We start from the raw sequence: 16,075 nt of genomic DNA on the forward strand, positions 1-16,075 counted from the left end.
CTCTACCACAATTCTCTCTTTGTTATATCTTCATTTGGTTTTTAAAGACTGATTTGCAATGTTAAAGTTTTATTAATTAAATTTTTCAGACACCATTTTTAAGGATTCAGGATTTAGGGGAAAAATAAATGGATTTTATGGGGCCTTAAGTTAAAAGGTAACTTACTCTGTGGAGTTTAATTGTGAACAAACAACGTCTAACAAGCATGTGCAAAGCATTTCCTTTACGATTACTGGCTAATACATATCATGCTGAATATTGATATTGTATGATATGAAAAAAAAAGTTATCTTTTTTTTTTTCCATTGATTTTTTTTTTTCATGTCATCCAGCCCTACTTCTGAAGACCAAAAACAATCATGCAAATTAATTGTAAGATACAGCTTAAGCCCCAGTGTGCTTATAACCACGCCTTGGCACAATTATGATTAGATTATCTGTCTTTGTGGTCGTACTCTTGTTGCGTAGTTGCAAATGAGAGTCTTCTGCACAAGTGATTAGAGGGCAGTCATGGCAAACTTGCTGCTTTCAGTTTATTTCTGTCTCTGTTGGACATTAACATTGATGAAAATGACATTGATCCCAAGTTATATGCGTGTCAGCATGTACACCTGTATGGGCAGAGCTCAAGCGCAGTAAAATAAACACTGTGAAAATGCAACTTTAGGGCACAGAAATTGATGTTCTGTATAAAAACTACAACTAATCTGTCAACTATCTTTTAGCCCTTTATATTTCCTGATGTCACTAGCTTATCTGAAATTGCCTTTCTGAAAGTTCTTCTCAACTTCAACAGTGTGCATGGCTTCCAACAGCCAACAGTTTACTCAGTTTTTTGTGCTTGTCTGCGCTTGCCTTTTGTCAAAACAAGTTTTAGCATCATTAACATGTTCTTAAAGGAGTTTGAATATACATTAACATATTATATTATCTCATATGGGTTATAATAATGTTTGAGACATTTGGAAAGGGTGACTATTTGATCTGGCTGTAATGATTTGTTGGTAAACAGGTTTTTTTTTATCTCTCTTCTTGTGCTCATTTGTTCTCCTTCCCCCAGTCCATCTTCTGTGGCTTACTGTACAACCTATACCAGCCTTGGCAAATGTTTTATTGCATGAAGGACCTATCGATCGTTCTGTCCACTCAGAATAGTAAAAACTCCCAGCATCTGCATCTGTGTCTGTATCTGAATTGCTTTGTGGCTCAACAAACTCAGCCCCTGGAAACATTTAGGTACATGTTTTTTGGACTTAGGGTTTGAATTATGAGGTTCCTTTACTTTAGCCTCTTGCTTCTCCAAAGTTTTGAGCTTTACATCTACCACTCTCAATTGCCCAGTTAGCGTATGTGTGTCCTATGCCTTAAAACGCTGGAAGCGGACAGCATGAAACCCACAAAATTACAACCCATTGAGAGCATGCATCCGAATTACAGTTGTGCTCATAAGATTACATACTCCTTGCAGAATTTGCAAATGTTAATAATTTTAACTAAATAAGAGGGATCATGAAAACTGCATTATGTTGTTTATTTAATACTATCCTGAATAAGCAATTTCACATAACAGATGTTTATATATTCTCCACAAGACAAAATAATAACTGAATTTATAAAAATGACCCCGTTCAAAAGTCTTAATACTGTGCGTCATTTCCTGGATGATCCATTACTCTCTTTCTGTTTTGTGATAGTTGTTCATGAGTCCCTTGTTGGTCCTGAGCAGTTCAACTGCCTGCTGTTCTTTAGAAAAATCCTCCAGCTCCTGCACATTCTTTGGTTTTCCAACATTTTCTGCATATTTGAACCCTGTCCAACATTGAGTGTATGATTTTGAGATCCATCTTTTCACATGGAGGACAATTGGGGGATTTATGCATAACTATTATATAAGGTGAAAACATTTACTGAAGCTCAAGAAGGCAACACAATGCATTAAGAGCTGGGGGTGTAAACTTTTTGAATTGGATGATCAGAGTAATTTTTTTTTCTTCTTCTTTTTTGTCTTCACGACCAAAAAGGTTTAAGTACCAGTGATTTATCTGGGTGTCCAACTAAGAGAAATGCATAGAGGAAGCTGAAGTTCGAATCTCTGCTACTGAGGACAGCTACAGTAAACACGCCACTCATCTTACTGCCATGAAGAAAACAGTGGAACTACTACGACTTGGAGTAGACAATCTGGAGAATTGTGGCTACTGGAAAAACCTACAAATTGTTAATCTTCCAGAGAATGTGGAGGGCTCTGCTTCTCTTACAGACTTTCTCCAAGCATCCCTTCTGACTTTAGTCAGCCCACCTTCTGATTTCCCTCCAGTGGAGGTTGAACGCACTCACTGAGCCCTGGCTCCCACTCCAACTGCAAATAAGCCCCCGAGAAGTGTCTTGGTGTAGCTTCTTTAATACTCACAAAAAGCTCTAAATAATCGTGACATACATTATGACCATTTCAGTCTACAGTTTTATTCTGACTTGTCTGCGGAAGTTTTATGTAGATGATGAGAGATGTATCGTGGCTTCGCTTACCCAGCTCCGCTCTGATGTTAAGGGCAGATTCATCTTGATTCATCTGTTGATAGTATACGGAGTAGGGTTGGGTACCAAACTTGGTACTTTTAAGGGTACCGACCGAATTGCGTCTTAACTACCGAGTACAGATTCACGTTTAATCAATCTGTGCCAAATTTCGGTACCTGAGAACACATCTGGGCGCATACGCTACAGAGAGAGAGAGGGAAAGAGAGACCCTGTGACGTGATGTCACCCCTGCAACTCATTCAAACAACACACAGGGGAAACCAAAATGTTCTGAAGTGTGGTTACATTTCTAGGGCCATATGGTTTCTGCGAAAATGTGGACGGGATTGCAAAGTCCATTTATAAAAACATAATTTACTCTATAGCACGGAATGCCACGGAATTGGTCACTTTTGGACGAATAAATCAAAAGTAGGTCTGCCACTTAATTTGAATCATGATATGAACTAGTGTCCGTGAATATTAAAATGCAAAAATACAGTTTAAATATGAATCCTGCATGTTCCGCTTGCCTCTGGCACTTTATTTGCAGGTCGAGTTGGGGCGGGTCATTAAAAAAAAAAAAAAAATCTATGTATGTTGCGTGCAATTCCCTATAGCCTATATTTAATATTTGGAATATATATTTTCATATTTTATTAGGTTCTTTGATAACGTTACAATACAAAGGTCTACTTGCGTGATGTCCCCAACGCGTGGGTCGTCTTATAACCAGCAGACCCCGTGGGTCTGGTTGGGGTGGGTAAAGTAATTTTACTTTATTTGCGGGGCGGGCTGGGGCGGGCCAAATAATTACATAAAAGCGGGACTATGACCCGCACATCACTATGCTGTATGTATAAATGGCGGAAATGTGGATTTGTTTACAAATACTGAAGCACGCGTGACGCTCGCAGTGATTTTATGCCTCTGAGTCTCACTGTATGACGGCTCGATCTCCAGAGCTGCTGTGAGAGTCACTTTGTGAGAATTTTACTGTTTCATTTGAAACTGCCCAGGGCCAACAAGGGACTCATGAACAACTATCACAAAACAGAAAGAGAGTAATGGATCATTCAGGAAATTACAGAATTAAGATTCAAGGGTGTGTAAACTTTTGAATGGGGTCATTTTTATAAATTCAGTTATTATTTTGTCTTGTGGAGAATATATAAACATCTGTTATGTGAAATAGCTTATTCAGACAGTATTAAGTAAGCGATAATGTACATCCAGCCAGTTGTTCTCGCAGAATAAACCCTGACAGGGTGATAAGGATCAGGTTTTGATCAGCCTGAAGGGGTTTATTCTGCGAGAACAACCGGCTGGATGTACATTATCCTGCTTATTACATGGCTACTTGCCACATAAGTAAATAATTAGATGCGAAATATTGATTTGAGTTGAAATATTTGAACGCAAATCTTCCGTGAAGACAGCAGTTGAGAGCAAGTAACAAAAGAGCAAGTAGCAAAAATAATTAAGGCAATAAAATAATTAAGACGAAAATGTTTTAAAACCTTACCAGTTTGTTAGTCCTCTTATAATCCATTACAGCGTACAAAACAATCGTAGCAAAATAGCAGCAGCTGCGTTTGTATGTAACGAGAGCGAGTCGCGATACCAGGATGACATAAAAAAACAACTGTACCATTTTGAATCGAGTTTTAATATTTTATTAGCTAAACAAATGCAAAGCTTTCCACCAATAACAAAAATAGTTCAAGTAAGAGTACAGCGCTGACAGCTGTTACCCAGATGAGCCTGTGTTATTAGCTTTTACAGGTTGTTATCCAGGGATAACATACCTCGGAATGTCGCGACTGACCAATCAGAATCAAGTATTCCACAGAGCCGTGTAATAAATAAACAATAACATGCAAATACTTTTCCACAAATGCATAGAACCCCTGGTCGTCCAGTGTTCTTAATAATTTATGCATAGACACTGGCTTGATTGACATATGGTGCCAGCTGAATCCCAAAGTGAGAGACTATACTTTATGTTCACACCCTCATAATTCGTATTCTAGGCTTGACTATTTATTTATTTTTATTTTTTTTATCCTTTGACAGTTTCTGCATGCAGTTCACTCCTGTCATAGTGACTCTATCAGGTCATGCATCAGTGCATTTGCATATAGATCCATCTTTTAGCATCCCCAGAACAGAACTTCGAATTAGAGATTCAATATATCTCTTCTAAATAGTGACCCTTTTTGTTCCGGATAGTTTGTCACAATTTTGGATTAATAACAGAGACTCTCCAGTGTCTTCAGCTATGATAAGGAATGTTGCCAAAGCCTTGTTGCGTGGTCATCTTATTTCTTACACTTCCCACTTAAAGACAGCTTGAGAAAGTTACTAGACTAGAGCAAATACATAAGCAATCTCCCACAGTAGTACATTTAAAAGTGTTAGTGAATGCAAGGTTTTGTCCCGCAGGCTTGAAACTGTGTTTTTTTAAATTATAAATTTAGATCAGGCAGGTTTTGTGAAGTCTAGAAATGGCACAGATAATGTATGCCGTGTTCTCAGTGGCATGCATTACTTTAATATTCCTAAAACCCAGGAATGATTTGGTCTTTGAGAGGAGAAAAAAAAAATCACATGATGAAAGACTTTTCGGCATCCAATATTAGAAAAAATTGGGGTTGGTTCCAATTTAATGTTGTGTGACTAAATATCTTCACACAGATTCAGTAACCAGTGTCAATGTGAACAGCTATGAAATTAATTTAGGAAAATCTGTCTCTTGGCCTTTTAATATTCCCTATGATCTGGCTATACAATCCTCTTTTCAGGTTTCAGAGAGAGGTCTTAAATATTTAGGTATTTTTATTATTTTTATCTGGTTTGAATAAATTTTTTGAGAACAGTAATTCCCCTCTAAAGGGAAGAAAAAAAATAAGAAAGATTTGAAATAGTCAACCTCCTTGCCAACTTCTCTTCATGGGAGAGTCAATGTTATTAAAATGAATATTGTTCCTCGACTAAATTATTGGTTTCAGTATTTTCCATGTTATTTGACCCCAGCCTTTATAAATCACTGAAGTCTCACATATACTGTTGTATTTGGAACAATAAGCAACAGAGAGTTAGACTCTCTAAACTTTGTAAACTAAAAGCTTTGGAAGGTATATTACTAAAATTATATTACTGATCTGCTCAACTCAAAATGATGATGAATTGGTTCATGAACATGCATGATTCTATATGGATTGATCTTGAATCTTGAATCTTGATCTTGTTACCCCATAAGACTTGAGTCTTTCCCATTTATCAACAGTGTAGACCAGAAAAATTCCCTTATTGATAATGTAATTATTTATGCTACATTACTGGCTTTGGGAAAGGTTTTTTGTTGTTGTTTAAATATTACTCCAGTTATCTCTGTCTAGTCTCCCTTGGATTTGAAATAATAATAAAAAAAATTTTTTTATCACAATTATTACAGGTCTAAAAATGAGTTTTTAAAAATTAGGCTACTTCATATATCTATGTTTTTCCAAGAAAGCGGGAACCCTGGTTATTCAAAAGAAAAATAAATATATTGATTGGTTTTGCTTATTTGAATGCTTATTTTGTCTTTCTTTGAATCATGACCCCTTGGTTGAGAACCAATGGCTTTAATAGTTCAACAAAAAATAACAATTGTCATGTCATAATAAACCTGAATACATTTCTATAAAGAGATTTTCCCCCTTCCAATTGGATCTAGATTTGAATTAGACAAACATGTCATGCATGTCTGGAACAACATGAGTGAGTCATAAAGACAGAATGTTTCATTTTTGGGTGTACTGTCGCTTTAAGAAACTGAAATCTGGTACTGATAAATCATCACAGTTCAAGTGGAATAATGAATCTCTGAAGCATTGCATTTATCAGCGCTAATGTGTTTTTGACTAATAACAGTGTTGGTTAATTACTGTATTTTGTGTTCTGTAGAAACGGGAAGTTACACGTGTGAGTATTGTGGAAAACAGTACAAATACTTCAACCCCTATCAGGAACATGTGGCTCTTCACGCTCCAATGAGTAAGTCCTCACTTCATTACCTGTGTGTTGTGTTGTTCATGGCAGTTTTCTGCTAATAGATGAATAGAGGTGTGTAGAAGTTATAGATTAGACACTAACAGTAAAGGAAGCTCTAATCATTAAATATGGAGATGGTGGAAGCTTGTTCACAAAACTACTATGTAACTTAATATACCAAGTTCATAATTTCTGTTGTAAAACTACCCAATCTGTCTGCAATAAACTGTACAGGATCTCAAATTGTTATTGCGCTCTGCTGAAGTGTTCGCTGTAAAGTCTTTCTTATTATCTTCGTCCTTCGTCTCTCCTCTCATTTATCTCTTAGTCCTGCATTAAGGATATTCAGAGGAGTTTGACATTGAAAGCTATTTAAAGTATGGTGAAAATATAGAAATGGGTCAGAGAGACTGTAGCGATGCTACCAGAATTAAATTTCAATTTGTTTCAAAATGACTGATTATTCTAAATGAGCTGTAAAATTTTTTTAGAGAGTCGTGATTTTGCAGGGAGATGTGAGATGGTTGATTGGTAATAAAGCATGTTTTTTAATGAATAATTGTGGATGCCTATGATTAATTGTCAATGAGATATGTTGGGTGATTAATCATTTGCTTTAGAGACTTTTCAGACTTTGTTAAATCTCTACTGTTGGCATAGTCATCACCAGGAATGTAGCAATATGGGTATTTTTCACTTTTTCTGTAATACTTTCCAATGCCTATCACCATCATTTCTTTCAGAAAGGTTACCACTATTGATGTATTTGGTGAATTGACACTTTCCATGAATAAGGTGCAAAATTGGGCTTGACGTGCATATAGCATTTGTCCTCCAAACATAAGAATATATAAGTAACAGCTTTCTCTGGTGTGGGCGAAATGACCACTGACCCTGTTTTGAAGTGAACAGAATTATTTTAAACCATTTTGCTTTTGATTTTTGTCCCTTTTTTTTAATTGTTCTCAATAATCTAAATAATTTTAAATTATCTTTTCAGTTTCAAGTAAAATATAATTAATTTAAATTTTCAATTGTTTTATGCTTAACTTGCAAAAATGGAGAGAATAATAGAGGTTGCTGAACATAAGACTTAGTATCTTATAGAGGTCGATTGATAGTGGATTTTACCGATACCAATAGCTAGGTTGGACCACACTGGCCGATACCGATTAATCAACCGATAGTTTTTGTGTGATATTGAACGCCGAACTGTTCAGCTGCGCTGCTGCTGGCGGGACACTAAACACCGTCGATCCGCTCTGTCGATTTTTTTTTATTTTTTTCACGGTAGCACGGCCTCATGTTGTTTCCACCAGCGCAGGAAATTTTTTTCATCACTAAAAAAAAGTCTAAAAAAGTCGGTAGATACTGAAAGAAAACTAAAATAGTGCTTTACTAATATTTTTTTTAATTTTTTTTAAAGCAGTAACCTTACTGAACCATACTTTGTAAAATAATAAAAATATGAATGTTATATTGATCATTAAAGTTATTTCATAGTTTGCTAATGATAAAAGAAGAAACTTTAAAATTTAAAAATGTAGCCTATTTGTAATTGTGGATGTTGAAATGAACACACTCTTACAGGGAACAATACTTAGACAGTTTTCATTGATGCTACAAATGGACTCTTATTGTTAAGTACTGCCATTTAATTTCAACAGTCATGCTTAAAGATGGCCATCTTTAAATATGTACAAGGCCATAGCATTAAAATGACATAAATATGGATATTGTATGTGTACTCACACTTTATTTGCTTCTATTTAAAACACTAAATGATTATCTAATCAAAAAAAAAAAAAAAGGTAAAAAGCGCAGCACTGCATCTAGGAGAACTCACACACACACACACACACACACACACACACACACACACACACACACACACACAGAGAGAGAGAGAGAGACAGTGTTAAAGAATAATGCTTAAAGGTCTTTTGCAGATTTGAATTTATAAGGGAATTTTGCACAAGCAAACTCGTGAATACTTATAGAATGAAGTCTGTGCAAAGATTTCTATATCCTGTCCCTGGAGAAAGCTCTCCGTTAGCATTCCCATTCATCCCAATGGCTTTTGCTTGTCTGGTGTGCTGACATCTTTGTTTATGGGCACTTTGTTCTGGACATTGCACTTTTTCTTTGTTTGTCTGAGCCATTCACCCGAGGAGTAAATGCCGTGTGACTTAACGCTCTAGATGAGTAGAAAAACAATGACCTGACAACTCTTCACATATGTACATTCTCAGGAGTCTTCCACAAATCAAGCACTGGCAAAACAAATATCACAAGATTTCATATAATATATTACATATGTTGCTTGCCAAAAAAAAATGATATTGATCAGCTTACTACTCCCATAAATCAAGGAGGAATTGCTTTAAAATCCCATTTCTTCTCTATTCATGGAAAATACCTGTTTTATTTTGAGTGATGCACTAAGAAGGATTAAATGAGCATTTCAGTTTTTCTTATCTTTTGGCAGATATGTATTATTTAAGCTCCTTTGATGTTTGCCTTTGCAGAGGGAAATTATGGCCTTAAAATGGAAGGGAAAATGTCTAACCAGTCAGGCCAGTCCAGTCGTGCCGACATCAACAATTCCCAGAACTCGAGTGGTAAGTGACATTGAAATCTTTCAAATCTATCACATTTGATATTTGAATCTCGTGAAGTGTTTGCCCTTTGCTCACAGTGATATTTTACTGTCATAATCAAAGGTCTGCGGCATCTCTCCAAAAATGATGGGAAAAATAAACTTGTTTTCCCTTTAAATTAAGTGTATCTTTTGCATCTTATCGTGTTTAAGGATGAATAGATGCTTTTACTGGAAAGTGGTTGTTTCGTTTAGTAATGCGCTCTGCAAGGATTCAACTTTGTCTTTACTCTTGAGTTTACTAAATTTTTTATAATGTCTCTTAAAGGGCACATATTCAACACTTTCTTTGTCTTATATGTCAGTCAAGGTTGATTGCTTCAAAACAGTCAAAATTTTGTTTTTACATTTGCCAACCGAAATTAAACAGACTGTTTTCTATGGTACATTTCAGTGCTTTCTCTAGCTATAATGACATCTTTTATGAATTGGTAACCTCTTCACTTGTGAAATGAGTAACACTGTTTGCTTAACCGGTTGAGGGTTCATTGTGCGTGTGTTGCACAATCATTCATTTGCCAAAACTGCATTGCATTGTAACAGATTCATAAAACATTCTGTACAGAAATGTGCTGTTAAAATCAAACTTGATGAAAAGACAGTGCGCCATTTGGCAGAATGGTCTTATTTTAACTGGAGTTGCATCGCTGCAAACTAGAAAATGAGATTTTTATTTAAACATGAGCTTGAATTGTTCAAATATGAGGCTGGAATGGCCTCCAGTTTACTGCAGTAGTAAATTTTAACACACAGAACACATAAGTACACTAGAGCAGAGAATAATGCTACACTACTTGTACACGGCCATTTATATCTAAATACTGCAAATATCACAAATAAGAGCCTGTTCTAACTTCCTTCCCCTTTGTCAGATGTGTAAAGTGAAGTGAAGTGTGGCCAAGTATGGTGACCCATACTCTGAATTTGTGCTCTGCATTTAACCCATCCAAGTGCGCATACACAGTAGTGAACACGCACACACACACCCTGAATACACACGTGGAGCAGTGGGCAGCTATATTGCTGCAGCGCCCACGGAGCAGTTGATGGTTCGGTGCCTTCCTCAAGGGTCTCACCTCAGTCGTGGTGTACATTCACTCCCCCCACCTACAATCCCAGCTGGACCAAAAGACTTCTGGTCTTAGATTTCTGCTACAAAAGTCATAGTACTGCCTACTACTGCAGGGCACCGAAAATACTATACCTTGTGCATTTTGCCCTTACTCACCCAAACTTGTCAACAAGGCTACTTTACGTGAACGCGAGTTTCTTAGCAAGTACTTGTGAATCACACGCGTTTTATATATGAGAAGAGGACATGATTGCGTGTGGCAATAAGGCTGAAAGCAGCACATCCAGAGCAAGAAAGCTTTTTTAATTTTACTTAAAGGGTTAGTTCACCCAAAAATGAAAATTAGCCTGTGTTTCACTCACCCTCAAAGCATCCTACAGGGCTCTATAGTGTAATAGACCTAATTTCTCAATGTTGCGACTAAAAAAAATCAGAGGTCGCACCGGTGCGACCAGCCGTTCGAGGGGGAAAAAAAAGTATCCGCGACTCTTAAAGTCTCCATATCCCTCAACAACAGAAACAAGAACCCCGAATTTCATAGACTTTTACGACGGACCCAGACATTAAAAAAATTTCCTTTATCAACGACGTTTATTATTTAGTGATGAAAAAAATTTCCTGCGCTGGTGGAAACAACATGAGGCCGTGCTACCGTGACTGTCAAGAGCAGATCGACGGTGTTTAGTGTCCTGCCAGCAGCAGCGCAGCTGAACAGTTCGGCGTTCAAATTCACACAATAGGCTCAAGCTTGTCGCAAAGTACCGGCAAAAGTAATTACCATAAATGTGACAGGGGGAAATAGTAAGGAGATATTTGAATCATTTACTAATAAACTAGTGTTTTCTGAGTCTGTGTCGCAAGGATGAAGTTGCTGATCCTGACTCGCTATCTCATTAAACACGCCTTTAGTGAGAAATGTATCTTTACAGATTATGATTATAATAAAAGGTTTTGTTTTCGATTTGTTTTATTTCGTTAAGTAATCATTTAAAGCTCTACATAGATATATTTATCATGTCTGTGAGGCATGTTTTCACTGAGTTTCAGTTCATTTTTGTACTCCTGTTAAAGACGAGACACAGAAAGCGCATTGTGTTTTTCTTTATTTTATAAAAGCACAACGTTTTGTTGATATTGTGAGTGCACGCAAATAAAAGACCCTTTGCAGTTATGAATGATGTATTACTCTTATCTTCATGTGCAAAAATGATGGCGTATCTACCGAAAAAAAAAATGCAAGTGATCACGCTGGCGTCTCCATGTCCTGAAGCGTCTCCGCACAAACTATTGGATATAGCGCACATTTATCTGGGTCTAACGTTTAAACAATGTTATATGCTTGAACTGTTTTATATCTATAGATTTTATTTTAGGTGAGTGGTGATTATTTGAGAAGGCTAAATTGATCAAACATATGCTCACTGTATAACGCTGGCCGCTTGGTCGTTACTTTAAAAAAACTAAAACTTATATTTAACAAACAAAAAATGCTCCAAACGTTTTTCTAAATTAACTTAATAAAAAAATTTAATGAAATATAATCACTTTGCTATTACATACAAAACTGAACTATTTTAATAGCTGAGACAGTAGTATAAGCTGTTCAGGGGACTGTTCAGCTGTTCAAATCAGACACTAGAGCAGTGGTTCCCAAACCTGTCCTGGAGGACCCCCTGCCCTGCACATTTTGTATGTCTCCCTAATCATGTCACCCAATTTAGTTCTTGCAGTCTCTTCTAACGAGCTGATGAGTGGAATCAGGTGTGTTAGATAAGGGAGACATACAAAAGGTGCAGGGCAGGGGGGCCTCCAGGACAGGTTTGGGAAGCACTGCACTAGAGCATCCCTTCAATCAGACACAGTGAAAGATCTGATCAGAATCAGTGTAGAGGGGCCAAGTCTGAAAGATTTTGATGCTAGAGAGAGTGTGGCCAGCTGGTTTAGCCAAGGCCAAAGATCAAGAAGGCCAAACTACAAGAGTTGGCCATTCAAGGGGCATGTGACGGCAATGGAGGATAGTCCATAAGACATTGAGCCATGAGATGTTCAGTTTGAAGCCCTTTAAACACTTAATTTAGATTTTCTTTTTTTTTAATTTATCTTGAGATGTTTTAAGTTCAAATTTCAGCTCAGTGAAGCACTTTAAGCACCAACACTTTTTCAGTAAGTTACCTTTCTTGTAGAATTGTGCTTCAAATAAAGAACTTTGTTGACCAGATTGTTAGTTAATCATTGTCAATATTGCCTATATGGACAGCAATTAAAAAAAAAAGAAAAAAAAGTGAACTTGTAAAACTGCGGTGTTAAATGCAATACAGTCGAAAATTTGGGTGCACCTAACTTTTGTGCTGGGGCACCTAAGAAAAAAAAGTTAGGTGCACCAGGGCAACCAGTGCAAAATAAGGATAAAGGCCTCCTGTAGCAAATCCATGCATTTTTGTAAGAAGAATATCCATATTTCAAACATAATAAACACTTTTTTTCTCACTTCCACTGACTGTGGTATGCGGAAGACGTTCAGGCTTATTTTCATTTTTGGGTGAACTAACCCTTTAAACATTATTTTATCTATACACTATACTGAAGAGACCTTTTTGAAGGATGTTGTTGTTGTTGTTTTGCAATTTTGAGGTACTCAAAGGTACTTTTATTTTAGTTTTAGAAAATAAAAGATTGCTTTCTTCACGTCAACTTTCTTGTTTTAGTCACATGTTCTCTGTGCCTTGTCTTGGACTTTTATGTCACTTCCTGTCTTCCATGGTGTTTGTAGTCAGTTTGTAGTCTGTTTGTTCATTGGTCATTGGCTTAAGACGCTATGGGGAAAACTCCTTTTTGTCCAATGACTGAAGCCTTTTTAGTAATGCAGTGTAACTGCATGGCCATTGGTTCGTGCAGGGAATTAAAAATGAACCAATGGCTCGGCAGTGGAGCTGCACGAGCCTATGGCAATGAAGCCCGCCAGAATGGGAGGGACAATCTGGCTATATAAGCGGGCATTTCGCCATAGGATCCTCAGGTTACTTTGACTGAAGTGACCACTGGGCCGTGCTGCTACATAGCACGGCCAGCAAAGTAGTACTCGTTCCCGTATCTCAGGGAACCGAGGTTACGTTAGTAACAGAGTATGTTCCTTATTGTACTGTGTCTTGCTAAAGATGCTATGGGGAACCAGTACAATCCCGCCGTGCTATGCTAGAGTAACGACAATACTTGAACTTGCGAAGCAGGCCCAACTGAAGTACTGGAGATGCGGACGCAATGAGGCCCAGCATTTTTTGAAACACCCTGAGAGGGCGAGAGGCTCCAATTTTGAATGAGGCCACATTTATTTTCATCAAAAAAGACAAAAGAGATATAATGTTATTGCGGACTGCTCTACAGGCCTCTACTATGCGGGCTTTCATAAGTGTGGTTGCCAGATATCAAAAGTTCAAATCCCCCAATCAGAGCTTCGCTGTTACAAGGATAAATTTACTGCCTGGTGTTTTGCTTCTTTTAAAGGGGTCATATGATGTTGCTAAAAATAACAATTTGTGTATTTGGTGTAATGCAATGTGTTTATGTAGTTTTAGGTTAAAAAAACGCATTATTTTCCACATACTGTACATTATTGTTTCTCCTCCATGCCCCACCTTTCTGAAACACGTCGATATTTGCAAAGCTCATCATTCTGAAAAGTGAGGTGTACGCTGATTAGCCAGCTATCCAGTGCGTTGTGATTGGCCGAATGCCTCAAGCGTGTGATGGAAATGTTACACCCCTTACCATACTGTGATGCCATGTGTCCCGGTGCGACGAGACAAAGCCAATAAAACCCATTACAAACGAGGCATTTGTTGCATCCAGTGGGGACATAATTACTGATTATAATGACTTATACTGTCTTTTTACGTGTTGCGTTGCGTGTAGGCTACTCTCCCAGGAAACAGTACTAGTCCTCCTAGTCCTGCACACATCTGAATATTTGGGTTGAACTGTTCCGGAACAGTGTTGTAAATACAACTTAACCACTGATTTCTAATTGTGTCCTCATTTGGAAGGCCAAACAAAGTAGCTTCGCTTTCACAATGAAACATAGCATCTCCGGTGGCAACAGAAAGAATAAAAGTTATGACTTCTTTCTTTGTGTGAACATTTGGGCAGGTTATGCAGATCTTCCCACATTGTGACTTAGACATGTGGGGGCATGTTAGAATGAGCAGTTTTAGGTAGGTAGGTAGGCGTGGTTAACTCTTTTATAAAGAATATCTCTTTGGATTTGAGACTTTAGTTTTTGCAACTTTACAGATCTTCTTTATGCACCAACAGCTTGTAAAACTTCAAAGAGAAAGGAAAAATTTTAATTGCATTATATGATCCCTTTAAACAATCTGGCAACCATGTGCACGCGCTCGCTCCTCATTGCAGAAGCGGCGCTGCCGATGATCTAAAAACACCGACAAACAAGCTGTAATTTAGCAATCTATATGTAAGTCAGATCTGACTAAAACCTTACTTAATGGCTCATACATTTCATTAACTTAAACTTGACAAAACAAAAACAGGACAGGGTTAACTAAATATAACTAAAATGTACATTTGAGTAAGACTACGACTAAATTAAAAATGGCTGCCAAAATTAATAGTGTTGTACAGTTAATTAATAATAATCTTATTGCTAAAATGTCTTAGGACATTAGTATTTTCAAGCCAGTCATTTATATTTTTTTGCTGTAGTGTGTCAGTAGAAAATATCAGTTTACATTTCCAAACATTAATTTTGCCATTAATTTTATTAATAATCTAGTGAGATTTTTGAATGCACAAGCAGTCTGACAACAGCCGGTGCTCCACATGGAGATCTGATCTCACCATCATCGAATCTATTTGTGATTAAATGAAGGAACAGATGAAACTGAGACAAACTAAATCCAGAAGAACAGTAGCAACCTCTTCAAGACATTTAAAAGAAACCTGCCTCCAAAGCTACAGTACTGTGAGAAGTTTCAGGCACTTGTGTAAATATGCTGTAAAGTAAGGATGTTTTCAAAAATATTGTCATAAATGGGTTTTATTTTTCAATTAACTTCTATTAACTAAATCAAATCAATATTTGGTGCGACCAACCTTTGCATTTAAAACAGCTTTTGTCCAGGTACACTTGCACATTGTTTTTAAGGTAGCTTTGCAGGAAGGTTTCTTCAAGCATCTTGAAGATATGACCACAGTTCTTCTGGATTTAGTTTGTCTCAGTTTCATGTTGTATATTAAAGGCTGAGGCTTGTAAATTTGAGGTTTGTCACTTTATACAACTTTATGTTTTTGAAAACCTGTATTTGAACTGCAAATCATGTTTTTTGAAGTCATTTTATGATTTAATGTTACAGTAGACATTTCCTTACCCCACTCATGCAGTATTTATTTAATTTTTTTAGGGTAAAAACCCTTAAATATTATTTTAAAAATCCTGCAGATACTCTGTAAATTCTTTTTATTTTTTTATTTTATAACCTATATACTGTATGTTGGCTATTTATATTATTCAATGATATATGCTATCCAGACCGATGGTTTTTAATATCACAATAACATCTGATTTAAAGTCTAAAACTCAAGTTTGTGTTTGTAAACATGTAATTTACCACAATTTAAAGTGCTGGAAAATCTTGAAATTGCACATTGAAAGTGCTTGAATAGTGCTTGAATTTGAATTTGGAAAAGGCGTAAGAACCCTGCAAGTTGTTTTGGAATTGGTGACATGTAACGTGTAGTGGAGTAGTTTTCACTGTACGGTATCTGTACTTTTACT

The 16,075-nt window shown here is 36.8% G+C and overlaps 1 protein-coding gene across 2 annotated transcripts in view; it reads left to right on the plus strand.

The window, feature by feature from the left end:
- Positions 1 to 16,075, plus strand: part of LOC109109897 (zinc finger protein 618) — a 53,421-nt gene that overhangs the window by 30,709 nt on the left and 6,637 nt on the right. For both annotated transcript variants that reach the window (XM_019122911.2, XM_019122909.2), the window contains exons 8-9: positions 6,470 to 6,559; positions 9,085 to 9,177. In XM_019122911.2, coding sequence (XP_018978456.1) covers positions 6,470 to 6,559; positions 9,085 to 9,177 — 183 coding nt within the window. The remainder of the gene's footprint in view (positions 1 to 6,469; positions 6,560 to 9,084; positions 9,178 to 16,075) is intronic.

This window comes from Cyprinus carpio, chromosome B5, assembly GCF_018340385.1.
Source record: "Cyprinus carpio isolate SPL01 chromosome B5, ASM1834038v1, whole genome shotgun sequence".
Lineage (NCBI taxonomy): Eukaryota > Metazoa > Chordata > Actinopteri > Cypriniformes > Cyprinidae > Cyprinus > Cyprinus carpio.